Below are 16,941 nucleotides of genomic sequence, written 5' to 3'. Positions count from 1 at the left end.
AAAAGAAGGACCAGGGGAGGCAGGATAGCAGTCTTCCAATATTTGAGGGGCTGCCACAGAGAGGAGGGAGTCAAACTATTTTCCAAGGCACCTGAAAGCAGGACAAGAAGCAATGGGTGGAAACTAATGAAGGAGAGAAGCAATTTAGAACTAAGGAGAAATTTCCTGACAGTGAGAACAATTAATCAGTGGAACAACTTGCCTCCAGAGGTTGTGAATGCCCCAACACTGGAAGTTTTAAGAAGATGTTGGATAAACACTTGTCTGAAATTGTATAGGGTTTCCTGCCTAGGCAGGGGGTTGGACTAGAAGATCTCCAAGGTCCCTTCCAACTCTGTTATTCTATTCTATGATCTAACGTTGGGATTTAAGTTCCTGATATTTGCATAATGGTTTAAGCATGCTGCTCCTTCTCAACACTGCAGATGTTTTTGTGATCACTACCTCTAAATACATCTCACAGAGAGCTATGATTAACAAAATGCTGGTGGATCTTAATATCAATTGCCCCAACTTGGACGTTTAGAAAAGAAAGACCCTCAACTCCATGCCTTGAACTGAAAGGTTCTTTTACTAAAGTCAAGCAGTTATAGCATAAGCAAAGCTGGATCTGAACATTCCTGCCCAAAGTTGCAATTTTCCCGTTTCCCTGGCCCTCCCTCCTTCACCAGTTCATCAGAATGCAATCATATTTGTTTTTGTTTTTTTGTTTTTTTTAAAAAATTTATTTATTGGAATTTGTCAAACAAAAACGAGAACAAGAATAAGAGGAATAAAAATACAGTGACGGGGACTATAGGCATGTTAGTGCACTTGTGCATGCCCCCTCTACTGATCACTTAAGCATGAAGTAAGGTCAACGGAAGGTGGACATAAGGTCCACATTTTTATTCTTTTGGGAATAACTTTGAGGTTTGGTGCCTCTCTGGTGTAGTTTCACATTCTTTTCTCAGGTTGTGTGTCCTTGATAGGTTGGTTTATTCTGGATTGACACCTCTGGTTCCTGTCACCCTGTCATTCCCTTCCCCCTTTCTTGCACATTCAAATGCTGCTCAATCTTTACTTTCCCAATTGCTTCCCCCCTCCCTTGTATTTTATGGCAGGATGCCAGCAAAGCACGCTGGCAGGCCTGACATTCTCCCCCCCTTGAAAAAGACGTTAGTCCCATAGAAAAGGAGACAAAAAAGGACAGTCCGTTGCAGTTCAAAACCCCAAAACTGAAGGTGGCAGGCCTGACAGTGATTGTCTAAGGTGAATTGAAACTATCTGGTTTCTAGCTGGCTATCTAGAGCAGAAATGGTCAAGAGGTAGACCTTCAATCGCAGTTTGTGGCTGCCATCTTGATTTCTTTTTCACCACACCTCGTACACACCCCAGCTTTGGAGTCTGAAGTCTTATTCCCTTAGAAAGAGGCAGTTTCTGCAGAGAAATCTAAGCAAGTAATGCAGGACAATCCGTCAAAAGCCACGTATAATTTATGTATGGAATTAATTGGCTTCATCTGTGGCTCCAGTCTCTAACTCAGGGTGGCTTCCGAATATTAAAGTTCTCAGGTCAGCATTGCTGGAGAATCCCATGACCGTGATTGCTCTGTGGGTGAAGGCATGTGCTTGCAGTAATGCTGACAAGGGCCAGGACATGCTATCAAGCTGGAACTTCAAATAAATGAAATTCAATAAATGAAATGAAATGAAATGAACTTCTCTTCGCTCTAAGTGGCATGGTTTTGGGAGGCAACCATGAATGGAGGGTTCAGTGGACTTCCAATGGCTGGAACTTAGGAGGACACACATCTGCAATCTTGCAGTAGAGCATGAGGTTCCCCATCCTTCCTGCCATTATATTTTTGTGTGTGGAACGGGGTGGCCTTAAGATGGCACAATGAGGGATTGACAGGCCACACAAGAGCCCAGGAGTGAGTTGAACTTCTTCCTCCACGTGAGCTGCCGCAGTTTCCGAAAAAGCCAGGCCCTGGTCCAGAACTCTGATTCTGCTTGTCCATCCAGGAATTTGACGAACGGAGGAATTTTGACACGTCTGTCCTAGCTAAGTAGGTTGGAAGGTGTGGAGCAGGGGTGGGTTATGGCTTCTGTTACTGCCAGTTCGCTCAGGGGCACGCTTAATGCGTGCTACATGTGCATGCAGTTTACAAATTGCTTCTGTGCTTGTGCAGAAGCAAAAAACAAGATGGCGGCACTCACAACGCTGCCGATAGAACCGGTTCGGGGGCGTGTCCAGCCGAGTTACTACCTACTCGGCCGAAGTGGTAGGAACTCACCTATGGGTGTGGAGAGACCTGTCCCAGAGAATTGCCAAGAGTCAGACATGACTGAATGGATGACAACATCTTTCTGCTTGGCGGTTGGCCAAAAACTTGGCTTGATGGTTCAGCCCACCCAGGACAAGTTTCCCTTTCCTCTGCCAAGGGCCTGCCGTCAGCTGGATAAAGGGTTGGCTTTGGAGGTCGAAAACAAAGGCTCAATCCTAGTTAATCTGTAGCCTGCTGGTGGAGCCCCTCAGTTTTGTTTCACGCCCTTTGGGGGGGTCTTTCCAAATCCTGTTTATGGTCCCAGGACGCTGTCAGTCAGGAGGCTCCTTCTGCTGCGTTGCAAGGAAAATGCCACAGTTTTCTTCTGTGACGGATCAATTCTCTACGAATGAAGGAAAACAAAAGGCGTTTGATACGCGTTTCAGAGGCAGCCTCTGTGCTGTGGTTGACGCTGGAGCTGGGCCACGGGATCTTCTCTCAAATCCCCATGCAAGCAGAGCAGGTGCTTGGGGCATTGGGAGCAGCCATGCTTCCTCACAAGGATGCTGCTGGGGGGAAGAAAATTAGGAGAGGCTCTTCCCATAAAGGTGTCCTTCAGCTCCTAGAGAAAGGCAAGGCTATCAATGCAGCATCCTGGAAAGCAAATGAAGACTCCCCAAAGTGTGAGCTTAGGACAACCACAAGGAGGAATCGTAACAGTAGAGTGGAAATTACCCTGGCACCATTTCCCAACATTTTGAGGTGAGCCCCAAGTGCACACCCTATACTGTTAACCAAACAGCAAACTAGGTTTCATTCCGAATTGATCTGGTGAGTTAATGGAGGCATCCTAATAGTTTTCTAAAAGGGACGTGGTGGCTCAGTGGCTAAGATGTTGAGCTTGTTGATCAGAAAGGTTGGCAGTTCAGCGGTTCGAATCCCTAGTGCCACGTAACGGAGTGAGCTCCCATTCCTTGTCCAAGCTTCTGCCAACCTAACAGTTCAAAAGCATGTAAAAATGCAAGTAGAAAAATAGGAGCCACCTTTGGTGGGAAGGGAACAGCGTTCCGTGCACCTTCGGCATTTAGTCATGCTGGCCACATGACCATGGAGAATGTCTTCAGACAGTGCTGGCTCTTCAGCTTTGAAACGGAGATGAGCATCGCCCCCTAGAGTTGGGAACGACTAGCACCTTTACCTTTACCTAATAGTTTTCTTGGAGTGATGCAGTTGTCGCATGCAATAACCTTCATCTGGTGGAGCATAAATCCTGGGATTTCCTGGGAAACTCCCTTTCAAATACTAACCAGGTCCAACTCTCTTTACCTTCTGAGATCACCCAAGGTTGGAGAGATGCTACCTACTGAAGCCAACAGGCCTATCCGTTTTTTAAAAGTCACACCATCCACGTGTGTGATGTGCTCGTATCCCCTAGGGTGGTTCTTCAGTACCAAAAGGTTGCCCACTCCTGCTGTGGAACTTGATGTCCTTCACCCATTCTGGACTACAGGTAGACCTCGACTTAAACAGTTCACCTAAGTTACAACGGCATTGAAAAAAGTGATTCTTTTTCACACTTATGACCATTGCAGCATCCCCATGGTCATGTGATCAAAATTCAGACGCTTGGCAACCAGTTCATGTTTATGACCGTTGCAGTGTCGTGGGGTCATGTGAACTTCTGATGAGCAAAAACCTCTTGCAGTAACTAGCTAGGTCAGGGGTGGGCAAACTTAAACACTCAAAGAGCCACTTGGAGCCGTTCCCCACAGAAAAGAAAACACCGGGAGCCACAAAGGTCCTAACCAGAAGCCCCCTGTTCAATTCTGGAGTTGACCAGAAGTTCAGTTCCCTCACCATAGAGTCTCCTCTTAGCGCGGCGTACATTTCCTCTACCTGTCATAACCGAAAGCCCTATCAATTGTGGAGACAACTGGAAAACTCTCCCCTTGCCATAGAGTCTTCTCCTGGCGCACTGTGCTTCTCTTCCCCCCAACCCCCACTGGAAGCTCCTCTCAAAATTATGACGCGGTGATGCAGCCACAGCAGAGGGAGGAAAGAGCCACATGCGGCTCCAGAGCCACAGTTTGCTGACCCCTGAGCTAGGTGGTCCACTGTTTCTTCAGCTTCTTTGCAGCGGTGGCATATTGTGTCTGTTGCTATTTTCTCCATTCTGACTTTGTGTGCATGTGTTCTTAAGACTTAGACTTTGGCAACCAGAATTAGTCCTTCTGTGTCTTTCCTCAGTTTTTCCTGCTCTTAGCTAGGCCATGTTCTTATCTGCTTTGACTGCTAGGTTTTTTTTGTTTTGTTTTTATGTACTGGCGATGTATAGTTTGCCTTTCCATGTGTCTTTTCTATTCCTCCCTTGATGCTTCTTGTAGGCCAGTTTTGTCTCTCTGGTACTCAGTAAAACGTTCATGGTGTATTACTTCCAATGCATCTTCTTCCTCATTGTCCTTCAGATATTCTGCAGTGCTCTTTTTTTCTTCTCTGGCAAACTGGTGTACTTGCAAACATTCCACGCCCACTTATTGCCCTTGGTAAGTAGAGTCACTGGGAGGATGTCACTGCGAGGATGAAGAACGTGATTCACTGCCGCTACTTCACGGCTTTTAGTGCTGTCTGAGTCCAGTCTGCTGATCCAACTGTGTATCTAATGAGTGGAGGAGCCCAGGTGTTAATTGCCTTGATAGTATTTCTGCCCCTGAGTTTGGACTTTAAGATCTTCTTCACTCTTTGATATATTCACCATTAACCTTCTTCTGAACTGCAGTGTGCTAGACGTTGTCAGCTTGAAGGTTGCCTGGGTATTTGTCCTGATCCCCTTCATTCAGACGCTTGATGTTATTTCTACAGGGTATCTTGGTTCTTTTAATTTTCATTATTTTCTCCTTGTTGATGGTGAGGATGGCTTCTTTGTCCAGTCCAAACTCTATTGCAATAACTTGGGTACAGATGGAGAGGGAGAGGAGAAGGAGAGGAGAGAAGAAGAGAGAGAGAGAGAAGAGAGAGAGAGGAGAGAGAGAAAGAGAGAGAAAGAGAGAGGGATAAAGAGAGAGAGAGAGGAAGAGAGAGAGAAGGAGAGAGAGGGGGGGGGGAGAGAGAGAGATTGTGTTTCCCTGAAAATAAGACCCAACCATAAAATAAGCTCTATGACAGTGATGGGAACCTTTTCGGCACTGAGTGCCCAAACTGGAACATGCATGCATGTATGTATGTGTTTGCACTGGAGTGCCAGAACCCGAAGACCAGCTGGCATTTTCTTGGCCATTTTTGGACTGTTTTCAAGCCATTTTTGGACCATTTTCAGGCTGTTTTCGGGCCATTTTTCAGGCCGTTTTTCAGCCTGAAAAAGCCCCCCAAACAGCCCAAAAATGCCCTGTTTTTTAAACCAGAAGAGCAGCTGGTGATAGCATGCGTGCCCGCAGAGAGGGCTCTGCGTGCCACCTCTGGCACCTGTGCTGTAGGTTCACCATCTGTACCCTAGCATGATTTTTCAGGATGCTCGTAATCTAAGCCCTATCCTGAAAATAAGCCCCAGTTAAGATCGTCAGCCAGATGCCTGCCTTTAGTACGGTATTTCCCCCCCAAATAAGACCTAATTGGAAAATAAGCCCTAATGTGTCTTTTGGAGCAAAAGTTAATGCAAGACACGGTCTTATTTTTGGGGAAATGCGGGTAGGCAATAGCAATAGCAGTAGACTTATATACCGCTTCATAGGGCTTTCAGCCCTCTCTAAGCGGTTTACAGAGAGTCAGCATATTGCCCCCAACAATCTGGGTCCTCATTTTACCCACCTCGGAAGGATGGAAGGCTGAGTCAACCCTGAGCCGGTGAGATTTGAACCGCTGAACTGCTGATCTAGCAGTAGCCTGCAGTACTGCATTTAACCACTGCGCCACCTCGGCAGACAGCACTGAGCAGCGATACTATTTCAGATGGTGTTTTTCTATATAGCTTCAAATCATCCACGTAAAGGAGGGGATATTTTTGTATTTGATAGGAGTGGCCTGACTTGTTCAGCGTTGTTGACAGAGGGTTCAGTGCAATGACGAACAGGAGCAGTCAAGCGAGTGTCTCCTTGAAAGATTCCTCTCTTGATATTAGCTTCTCTCATCTATCGACGTTGACCAGCAACGATGCCTTCTATTGCACCATTAATCTTTGCCCAAAGCTCCTGAGGCTTCTACGGACTCCTGTTATATCTAGGTGCTTGATTGTCCAATCATGCGGCAGGGATGGAATGCCTCCTGGTGATGAATCCAAGCTACGTTCAAGTTGGTCTTCCTTCTCTTGCAGTTCTCCAAAATGGCCTGGTCAAAGAGGAGCTGATCTTTTGTTCCTCTGCTGTTTGCGAGGATTCCTTTCCGCTCAGGTGGAAAGAGCTTGTTTTCAACTACCGTATTTTTAGAACTATAAGATGCACCGGTGTATAAGACACACCAAGATTTCAAAGAGGTAAGTAAGAAAAAATGGTTTTGCCTTCTCTCAGCCCTCAGTAGCCCTCTGCAGGCTTCATCAGGGCTGGGGGAAGGGAAAAACTCCCCATTTTTGCCTTGCCCCAGCCCTGATGGAGCCTGCAGAGGGCTGCTGGGGGCTGAGGGAAGGCAAAAAAGACTCTGATGGTATGCGGGGGCGGTGCTTTGGGAGGCCAAAAAAGGCTGTATTTTGTATATAAGACACACCAATGTTTCCACGCTCTTTTAGGGGGGGGAGGTGCATCTTATACTCCGAAAAATACGGTAGATGCCATTGCACGGCATCAGCTACCACACCCGTTAGCAATTTGAAAGTTGTTGGTAAGCAGGTAATTGACCTCCACTTTCCTGGTGCTGCCCCTTTTCATAGAACTATAGGGCTGAAAGGGACCTTTTGAGGTCTTCTAGTCCAATCATCTGCCCAAGGAAGGAATCCTTATACCAGCCTGGACAAATGGATGTCCAATCTTTTCTTGAAAACCTCCAGCGAGGTTCATTGTGTTAGATCTTTCATTATCAGGAATGCTTTGGCAGATGTTAATCAATCTTCAATTTCACCCCCTTTGTAGCATGTTGTTAAACTAATCGGCAATGAGAAGGTGTAGACCAGTCAGATGTTTCAACCAAAAACCGTGGAGTTCATTTGCTGATGCTGATCTTCCTTGCTCGTTTCTCCACTGTTCCTGCTGTTGCTACAAGTTCTTTCCTTTCAACTTATTTCTTATTCTCATCCATCACCTTTATCCAAGCTGTATTCTTGTTGTATTTCTTGGGGATGTTCCATAGTTGGACCCAGAACTCTACTGTTAGTCAGGGGTTGACTGGTTCACTGGAAATTCTGCCTATAGTGTGCAATTGGAACTTGTTGTTATTGTTTATGGTTGTTAATGTTGTTATTGGATTAATTTTCAGTTCAATTCACAGTGTGAGACTGGTAGAAAACTCATCAATCCAAGTCCTAACCAAGGACCCGAGAGCTGTTAAGATAATGTCTAAGCCAGAGGTGGGTTCCTAGTGGTTTGGCCAAGTAGGGTAGTAACTCGGCCTGCCACGCCCCCCCAACCGGTTCTATCCTCGGGGCCGCCATCTTGATTTTTGGTTCCGTGCATGCGCAGAACAATCTTCATTGCAAAAATGTAATTTTCCTCCTTTTCTAACATTGTGCACATGCGCAGACCTTTTTAGGTGCAAATGTGCATGCGCGCAGAGCAATTTTTTTTGCGCCCCGTACCAGCAGTAATGCTGACAGCAACCCACCCCTGGTCTAAGCATATAGGTAGTCTGAGAAAAGCAGGTTTTTTTTGCAACCTCAGAATATTCAGGTCTAATAAGTTCCAAATTTCCATGTGTCTTGGCAACACTTTGGGTATACTGCTCCAGGGCTCTTATTACTATAGGTACAACCATTGGTTTCTTCCTCTACAATCACTCAACTTCAATTTGCAAGCCACAATATTTGTTATTTTTTCCAGCTGTTTCTTCTCATTGTTGCTGTTGTTGTAGTTGTTTTTGTTATCAACATCTTCATAGATTTAATCTTCAATTTGATTCACTGGTGAAAATTTAACAGTTCAAGTCCTAACCAAGGACCTAAGAGCTATTAAAGTAGCTTAATAGTTGTTATTATTATTATAGCTTAGTAATTATTAATTATAGTTGTTATAGCATAACATATATTATATATTGTATGTGTGTGTGTGTATATTATTGTAGCTTAATATTATTATTGCTACTATTATAATCATATCTTTAATAATCAAATGTCTTGATCAGATGATGAATTTATTTAAAACAATAAAAGGGGGACATGATAGAAAGGTAGCTCTGTGCATTCTTTAGACAGGCATCATTTTGCTGTTTTTCTATCCGCCACTTTTCCATAAATGTTGCCTTTCAGCTGATTCATTTTATCTTGTAATATCATTTGTATTCTGTTATTGTGAGAAGTGAAATGAGCCCAGTCCAGTGTATCATTCAGTTGGGTGTCGATCAATGTGGGGTGAAAGGTGGGTATCAGAGTGGCAGGGACCATTTTCTGGTGCAGCCAAGTCTCTGCCTCCAGAAAATATCCTTGCTAAGCTCTGACTCTGAGCTACGTGGCCCATACCTCTGGCCTGCATATAATCTTGTGTATCAACCTGTGGGAGAAGGAGTGGCAGAATCTGGCATCAGTGTGAAAAGAGGAGCCAGCCTAGAATCCCTATGTAACCACAAGCGTAGTATGTCCAAACTTCCTTAAGTGCTGTTTACCCTCATCTAACTCCAAGCAGATCCTAATCATTAGTTGAGAGGATTCCTGTGCATAGACGTTTAGCAGCTTCATTGGACCTTAAGTGTGGACTTGGTCTTTTACTCCTGACATAACCTTAACAGTGCTGGGATTCAAAACTGTTTACTACCGGTTCTGTGGGCGTGGCTTGGTGGGCGTGGCGTGGCTTGGTGAGCGTGGCAGGGGAAGGACGCTGCAAAATCCCCATTTCCTCCTGATGAGCTGGGACTCCGGAGGCAGAGAATAGATGGGGGCGGGGCCAGTCAGAGTTGGTATTTACCAGTTCTCCGAACTACTCAAAATCTTTGCTACTGGTTCTCCAGAACTGGTAGAACCTGTTGAATACCACCTCTGGACCTTAAGTGTCCTGACAAAATACCTATCATCTGATACTCTAGTTTGGAGGAAGGCATTTCTAAATATTAACCATGGAGCCATTGACCTCCACAGATAGCCAATCTCTTCCCCTCTAATGATTGTCTGCTATCTCATTTCATATTATATTGGAATAAATAGCATTGGGTTCTCTAAGTCAGGCCAAACTCATCATGAACTAATTGCAATCGGCAATTTGCATCAGTTGTATAATGACATTTGATGCAAGAATGTAAATCCCATCGGTTGGATGTTGATGCCATGAAGTGCATATCTGGCCTTGCCTGTGCCATCCTTTAACAATAGCAATAGTACTTAGATTTATATATGGCTTCACAGTGCTTTACAGCCCCCTCTAAGCAGTTTACAGAGTCAGCCTATTTGCCCCCAACAATCTGGGTCCTCTTTTACCCACCTCGAAAGGATGGAAGGCAGAGTCAACCTTGAACTAGTGAGAATAGAATTCCTGGGAGTGGGCAGAGTTATCCTGCAATACTGCATTCTAACAGGAAGGAAGGAAGAAGGGAGGGAGGGAGGAGGAAGGAATAGCACTTACACTTATGTATCACTTTAAAGTGCTTTACAGCCCTCTCTAAGTGGTTTACAGAGTCAGCCTATTTGCCCCCAACAATCTGGGCCCTCATTTTACCCACCTCGGAAGGATGGAAGGCAGAGTCAACCTTGAACCTGGTGAGATTTCAACTGTTGGCAGTGGGTAGAGTTAGCCTGAAATACTGCATTCTAATCATTGTGCAAAGGAAGGAAGGAAGGAAGGAAGGAAGGAAGGAAGGAAGGAAGGAAGGAAGGAAGGAAGGAAGGAAGGAAGGAAGGAAGAAAATACCAATAGCACTTAGACTTATATACTGCTTCACAGTGGTTTCCAGCCCTCTCTAAGCGGTTTACAGAGTCAGCCTCTTGCCCCCAACAATCTGGGTCATCATTTTACCCACATCAGAAGAATGTAAGGCTGAATCAATCTTGAGCCTGATGAGATTCAATCTGACAAATTGCAAGCAGCTGGCAGCCAGCAGAAGTAGACTTCAGTACTGCACTCTAACCACTGCGCCACCGTGGCTCATTTGGGTTCCTTTGTACTTTTGGAGACTTGGACCTGACTTAGAGATCCCAATGCTATTTATTCTGATATAGTATGAAATGAGATAGTGGGTTAGGCACTAGAGGGCAAGAAACTGGGTATCCATGATGGGCAAGGGCAGTTCAGGGAATGGGTAGCATTTAGAAATGCTTTCCTACCCTCTCCGCTAGGATGTCAGATGATGGGCATTGTAATCCAATATTCCTGGAATTACCAGATTGCTGGACAGTCTGTCTCAAACCATGGCAACTTTAAGATGAGTGGACTTCACTTCCCAGAATTCCCCAGCCAACAGTATCCCCAAACTCTGGGGAAATGAATTGGAAAATGAAGAAGAGGGGGGGAGAGATTCACTTAAATTAATTATTGGGATCAGAGGTGGGTATTCAGCAGGTTCTGACTAGTTCCGGAGAACCGGTAGCAAAACTTTTGAGTAGTTTAGAGAACCAGTAAATACCACCTCTGGCTGGCCCTGCCCCCATCTATTCTCCACCTCCTGCGTCTTAGCTGATCGGGAGGGAATGGGGATTTTGCAGTATCCTTCCCCTGCCATGCCACCAAGCCATGCCCACCAAGCCACGCCCACCAAACCACATCCACAGAACCGGTAGTAAAAAAATTGTGAATCCCACCACTGCTTTGGATTCACAACTCTGGAACTACTGGGCATAAAAGCAGAGTTAATATTTAGGGCACATAAAGATTTTGGAACAGCCAACCTCTGGATGCTTCACCATCTCTGGGGCTGTCGGTAATGCAAATATATTCCTGAAGGTACATTTCATAAATGTCCACAGGGGTATGTCCAACTCTTCAAGATGGCAGGTGCAACATTGCTTCTTTGAGTTTTACCTTGCTCATATAAACACCTCCTCCTCCTCCTCCTCCTTCCCCTTTCTCTCTTTGACTCAGATTTACCGCCGTTGCTGGCTGGTGTTTCGGAAATCTTCCAGCAAAGGTCCCCAGAGGTTGGAGAAATACCCAGATGAGAAGTCCGTGTGTTTACGAGGAAGCCCAAAGGTGAGCTCTCCCCAACTTGCTTGATCTAGAAGAGCCATTGCCAACTTCCTCCTGGATGTCTTAGGATTGTGTTCCTCACCGTCAGTATCATCCGAACACATCTGGAAGGCTCCAGGTTGGGGACCTTTGAGGGAGGGGATCAGGCAGTGCCCCTGCCCCTTTCTGAGAGCGGTAGGAGCAAGCAGACCCCTCCTCAGAGCCAATTTGCAATTTGCCCGTTCCAATTTAGCATCATTGCCTCGTTCGGTGACATTCTCATTACCATTAAATGCTTCTCTGGGGCACCATTATGGTTCATGTGCCGATGCCGGCTGGAAAAACATATTTGCCCAAGGGAAGCATTGTGGCAAAAATATCCTTGCTTATGTGTTACAGGGAATGGTCCTTTCATAATATCCCTTCTCACTGCCAGTGTCTTCTGGCTTCTTTGGGGGCTTCCAAAGCTCTTGTCCCATTGTCTTGGCCACCTGCCTTTGACCCAACTTTCTTCTGGTGCCTTCAGCCTTCTAGAAAACAGAGCCAAATCTTGCCCATGAGCTTGAAGATCTGTCTCCAGAGCAGGGGTGGGTTTCAACCGGTTCGCGGCGGTCCCCGCGATCCGGTTGGTCGCCGAACCCGGAAGTAAGTAACTTCTGGGAACGGCGAAGCCCCCCCCCCACGCCCGCACCCGCTCCTTACCCAGTTTTGCCGAATTCTGCGCTTCCACGCATGCGCAGGATGCATACAGCGCCTGCGCGATCCTCCAGGAGCAGCTGGAGCATCGCACAGACGCTAGTACGCATGTGTGCGCCGCGCGCATGCGCGAGGACGCCGCTGGCCTTGTTCCAACCGAACCGGTTGGAACGGGGCGAGAAACCCACCCCTGCTCCAGAGTAACCTAAGCTCCTTCTGGCTAAAATGGCACCAGGTTCATTTTGACTTAAGGAGACCCTAAGTCCGTGATGGCAAAGGTATGGCACGCATGCCTGAAGTGGCACGGCGAGCCAAGTCGCCTGGTACGTGCGGCGTCACCCGTTCCTCTTCTGGGTTTCTGGTGCACATGTGTGCACAACAATCAGCTTGCCTTCCTGCATGCAGCAATGCCGGAAACTGGAAGAACTGGTCATCTGTTTTCTGGCACTGCCGCATGCAGGGAGGACAGCATGTGTGCCAGTAACTGGAAGACTAGCTGTCCCGGGTGCATGCGTGCGGTGGAAACCGGAAGTTCATTTTCTGGCATGCGCATGCTCCCTGAACAGCTCCTCTTCTGGGTTGCGGCCCAGACGAGTGTTCGTGCATGCGTGTTCCCTTTTCGGCATGGTGTCCAAAAGGTTCACCACCACTGTCCTAAGTCATCGGCTTCATCTTCTTTTAAAGACCCCGTAATCCCTTGTAGGATGGAGTCTTGGGCAACTGAAGGGAGATGAGTGTTTACTGGCCAGCTGCCTTTCCTGTGGCCGGTGCTGAGTTTTTTCCCCCCAGCAAATATATTCTCAGTGTGCCCAGAGAGAAAACATCTGCCTCTATCTAGGATTGAACTCACAGCCTCCTGATTGTGAGGCAAGAGTGCTGCCACTAGGCCACCACACCACTCTAAGGAGATCCTAAGTGGTAAGGTAACATTGCCCAATACCAGGAAGTGGTTTGTCACTGCCTTCTGGAACCCAGCCTGATCTCCCATCCAAGTACTAAGTGGATCCATCCATCGCCTAGCTTTTGAAAATCATCCAAGTCCAACTAGATATTCACTCCAAGCCGAGCCATGGCTGGTGACTCTGAAATAATAGACTGTTTCCAAACTCACTTAAATTCTAAAGCTGGAATAGCTGACAATAAAGATAACTGGTTCCAGTGACTTATCCCAGCACGACTGTCTCTGTTGTTCAGCATGTATATCATGCCTTCCACCCGTGCCTTTTGGGTGTCCTTGGACAATGGTCAGAGAAGCTAAGCAGAACTAAAGTGTTTATCCCTTTATTTGTGCTGGAACTGGACGAGATGGCCTACAAGATCCCTTCCAACTCTGTTAATCTATAAATCTGAAGTCACAATGGCAACCTTCCTCTCCAGACACAGTCCTAACACAGCTGGGGGTGGGGGGGGGGGGTACCATGTTGGGCAGGCAGTAGTGGAACTTGCTGAGGGATGTACTGTTCTGACTTAGGCTTTCCCCCCCAAAATATGAAGCAGATTCCTGGTCCTGACAAAACCCCTTTTATTAAATAAATGTGAATTCATCTCATTCACATTCGGCAAAAGCCTGGCAAACAGTCTTTTAAAGGTGAAGTTATGACCACAGACCTTTTCTAGCTTGGAAAGCTGCCATGTAAATATTTTCCAAATGAGAGTGCTGTGCAAGGAAAGACTTGGCACAGAGTCTCTGAGATTCACGGACAGATCTTCACACTCCTGAAATGAACGAACGAATTGTTTCCTGCAAAAGCCCCCTCCCCTTTTGCTTGTCTTGTATTTCCTATGGGAGGGGCTATTCACAGTCCACCTGTGGCTTTGCTCTCAATTCGACCCTGATTTCTTAGCTGTTCTTTTCTTCTGGCAGCTCTGCACATGCGCACACTCGGAACAGGCTCCAGCTGTTCCTCTGCCTCACTGCTGTCTAGCTCCGAAGGCAGCTGATCACTGCCAGACGGCCTCAGCTCTTTCTCTGCCTCTGACGCAGAGTCCTCGTCCAAGCCTTCCCCAAGATCCAGGACTGGACCATTTTTCCTCCCCAACCTCCTCACTGTCTGACTCTGCTGCTGGCCATACAGAATCTTCCTTTTCCTGCAGGTCACAGAGATCAGCAACGTGAAATGTATCACGAGGCTGCCCAAGGAGACCAAACGCCAAGCGGTGGCAATCATATTTATGGACGACTCAGCCCGGACGTTCACCTGTGAATCAGGTGGGAGGCGGCGGCTGCTGGAACGGCAGAATTTCTCACTGCTTTGGAGCGATGGCTGACAAAGCTGGATGGGATCGGGTGGGGTTGCAGTTGAATAACCATGAGCCTAAGTGCTGTTCGTTTGTCTTGGCAGAACTGGAAGCCGAGGAGTGGTACAAAACGCTGTCCGTCGAATGCCTGGGGGCACGGCTCAATGACATCAGCCTCGGCGAGCCAGATCTGCTGGCGCCCGGAGTTCAGTGTGAGCAAACGGGTAAGGCAGGTGTCCTTCCCTTGGTCAGTCCAAACCTGGGAATCCGGCCATATGCAATCTTTGCTTTTGTTGCAGGCCTTCAGGCCTTTTATCATCAGACTGCAATTTTCAACGTGCTGTCTAGAAGGGGAAGATTATATAAGGAGTGTAGCCATCCTGTTCATTGCATTTAATGTCATTTGCCTTAAAGTAAAACAAAACGTGAAGCTTGCTTTTATCCACTTAAATGTTTTATCAGGTGCCTGACCTCCCTCCCCTCCCTCCTGCCCACCTGCTTTTGAAGGCCATCCCTGGTGTGCTCCAGGAAGACCCTAGGTGGACATCATCCTAAAAGATGCATGTCTCCCCGTCTTGGAAAGAGGAAGAGGGAGTGGAAGGGTGGATTTTGGAAATGATGGGGTTGTCTGAGATGACAAAGTTGACTGCTCTGCTCGAAGACAATAACGAATAAATTGCTGGTGACTTGGAGGCCAATGTTAGAATTCTTACACGATAAGGAGAAAAATCAAGTTTTGATTTTGGGATTTGAGAATTAAATCTGATTTAATTAGAAAATATTGGAGTTAGGGTTAAGGTCAGGCTTTTTCAAATATATGATTATTCATATTATATGTTAGATTAAAATTGGGAAAAGAAAATAATATGATTATTGGGTTTTTTTAGTGTTACTAACTAGTTCTTTATTAGTTCTTTATGCTAATTTAATTATTGATGTTCATTTAAACCAGAGACAGTATTATTTAACTTTGTACTGAAAAAAAAATGTTTTTTACTTGCTCAGTGTATTATTATTTTTTTTGCTCACTTTTTAATCTGTCCTGTTATTCTCTATTTTCCCTTTTATGATAATTTGTATTTTAATGTTTGTTTATGTAATATAAAAAACATACTTGTAAAAAAAGTAGAAAAGAGAAAGAGGGTAGAACCTACAAAGTGCTTTTTGAAAGGCTCAAGAAAAACAGTTGCTAGAAAAATGTTTGAAATTGTGCTGGGCAGTGAAGATCAACAAATCATGGCCACAGATCAAGACTCTACTCTACTCTACTCTACTCTACTCTACTCTACTCTACTCTACTCTACTCTACTCTACTCTACTCTACTCTACTCTACTCTACTCTACTCTACTCTACTCTACTCTATTCATTTGGACCCCACACTTGAAGTGTGGGAAACAAAAGGGGGAGGATTTCTCTGTCGCTTAGATCAAGTGTTGGGTGGAAGACAGATTAAGGAGCCTTAGAAGTCCTGAGCTGTTTTTGCATCTCCTTCTGCAGACCGGTTCAACGTCTTCCTCCTGCCCTGCCCCAACTTGGACATCTATGGCGAATGCAAGTTGCAGATCACCCATGAAAACATTTACCTCTGGGATATGCACAATCCCCGGATCAAGCTCGTTTCCTGGCCTTTGTGTTCCCTACGCCGCTACGGACGAGATGCCACGCGGTTCACCTTTGAAGCTGGCCGGTATGTCTGCAGCTGGATTCTTTGGTCCAAAGTCTCCAGCCAGCTTTCATTCCTAAGGCAGGACTAGAACTCACCATCTCCTGGTGGTTGCCCCAAAGTCACCCAGCCAGCTTTCATGCCTAAAGTGGGACTAGAACTCACTGTCTCCTGATGGTTGCCCCAAAGTCACCCAGCCAGCTTTCATGCCTAAAGTGGGACTAGAACTCACCATCTCCTGTTGGTTGCCCCAAAGTCACCCAGTCAGCTTTCATGCCTAAAGTGGGACTAGAACTCACCGTCTCCTGGTGGTTGCCCCAAAGTCAGCAAGCTGAGGTGGACTTGAGCTCGCAGTCTCTTGCCTTCTAACCTGGTACCTTAACCATTAGGCTTAATTCTTCACAGTGAGTTGTAAAGCATGTTTTATTCTTTGCCCTCTTCATGCTCCCTACCGATATTCATGGACGGGATGCAACCCTGGATACAGCAGAAACCACTCTGGCCAGGATAGGTTGGTGGTGGTTACGGGTAACCTGCACTTGAGCGGAAAGTTAAATACGAAAACTTCCTGGCGTTACTCACTACACAAAATAGGGAACTGTTTGCTGTAATGTTCAGACAGTCCTCAACTTACGACCACAATTGAGCCCAACATTTCTGTTGATAAGGGAAACATTTGTTGTGCATTTCCCCCATTTTATGACTTTTCTTGCGGCCGTTGTCAAGTGAATCACTGCAACTGATAAATTAGTCAGAACCTTCGTTAAGTGAATCTGGCTTCCCCATGGACTTTCTGTTTGTCAGAAAGTGGCAAAGGGGGACCACGTGACCCTGTGAGGCTGCAAACGTCATAAACATGAGTCAACCACCCAGGGTC

At 46.2% G+C, this 16,941-nt stretch overlaps 1 protein-coding gene across 2 annotated transcripts in view; it reads left to right on the top strand.

The window, feature by feature from the left end:
- The window catches only part of DOK4 (docking protein 4), a 50,673-nt gene that overhangs the window by 20,429 nt on the left and 13,303 nt on the right, over positions 1-16,941 (top strand). For both annotated transcript variants that reach the window (XM_032231393.1, XM_032231392.1), the window contains exons 2-5: positions 11,382-11,490; positions 14,257-14,371; positions 14,505-14,624; positions 15,899-16,088. In XM_032231393.1, coding sequence (XP_032087284.1) covers positions 11,382-11,490; positions 14,257-14,371; positions 14,505-14,624; positions 15,899-16,088 — 534 coding nt within the window. The remainder of the gene's footprint in view (positions 1-11,381; positions 11,491-14,256; positions 14,372-14,504; positions 14,625-15,898; positions 16,089-16,941) is intronic.

The sequence above is a fragment of the Thamnophis elegans genome, chromosome 14 (genome assembly GCF_009769535.1).
Source record: "Thamnophis elegans isolate rThaEle1 chromosome 14, rThaEle1.pri, whole genome shotgun sequence".
Classification (NCBI taxonomy): Eukaryota; Metazoa; Chordata; class Lepidosauria; order Squamata; family Colubridae; genus Thamnophis; species Thamnophis elegans.
The sequence above is the reverse complement of the archived record's forward strand: the minus strand, read 5'-3'. Positions and strand labels throughout refer to the sequence as shown.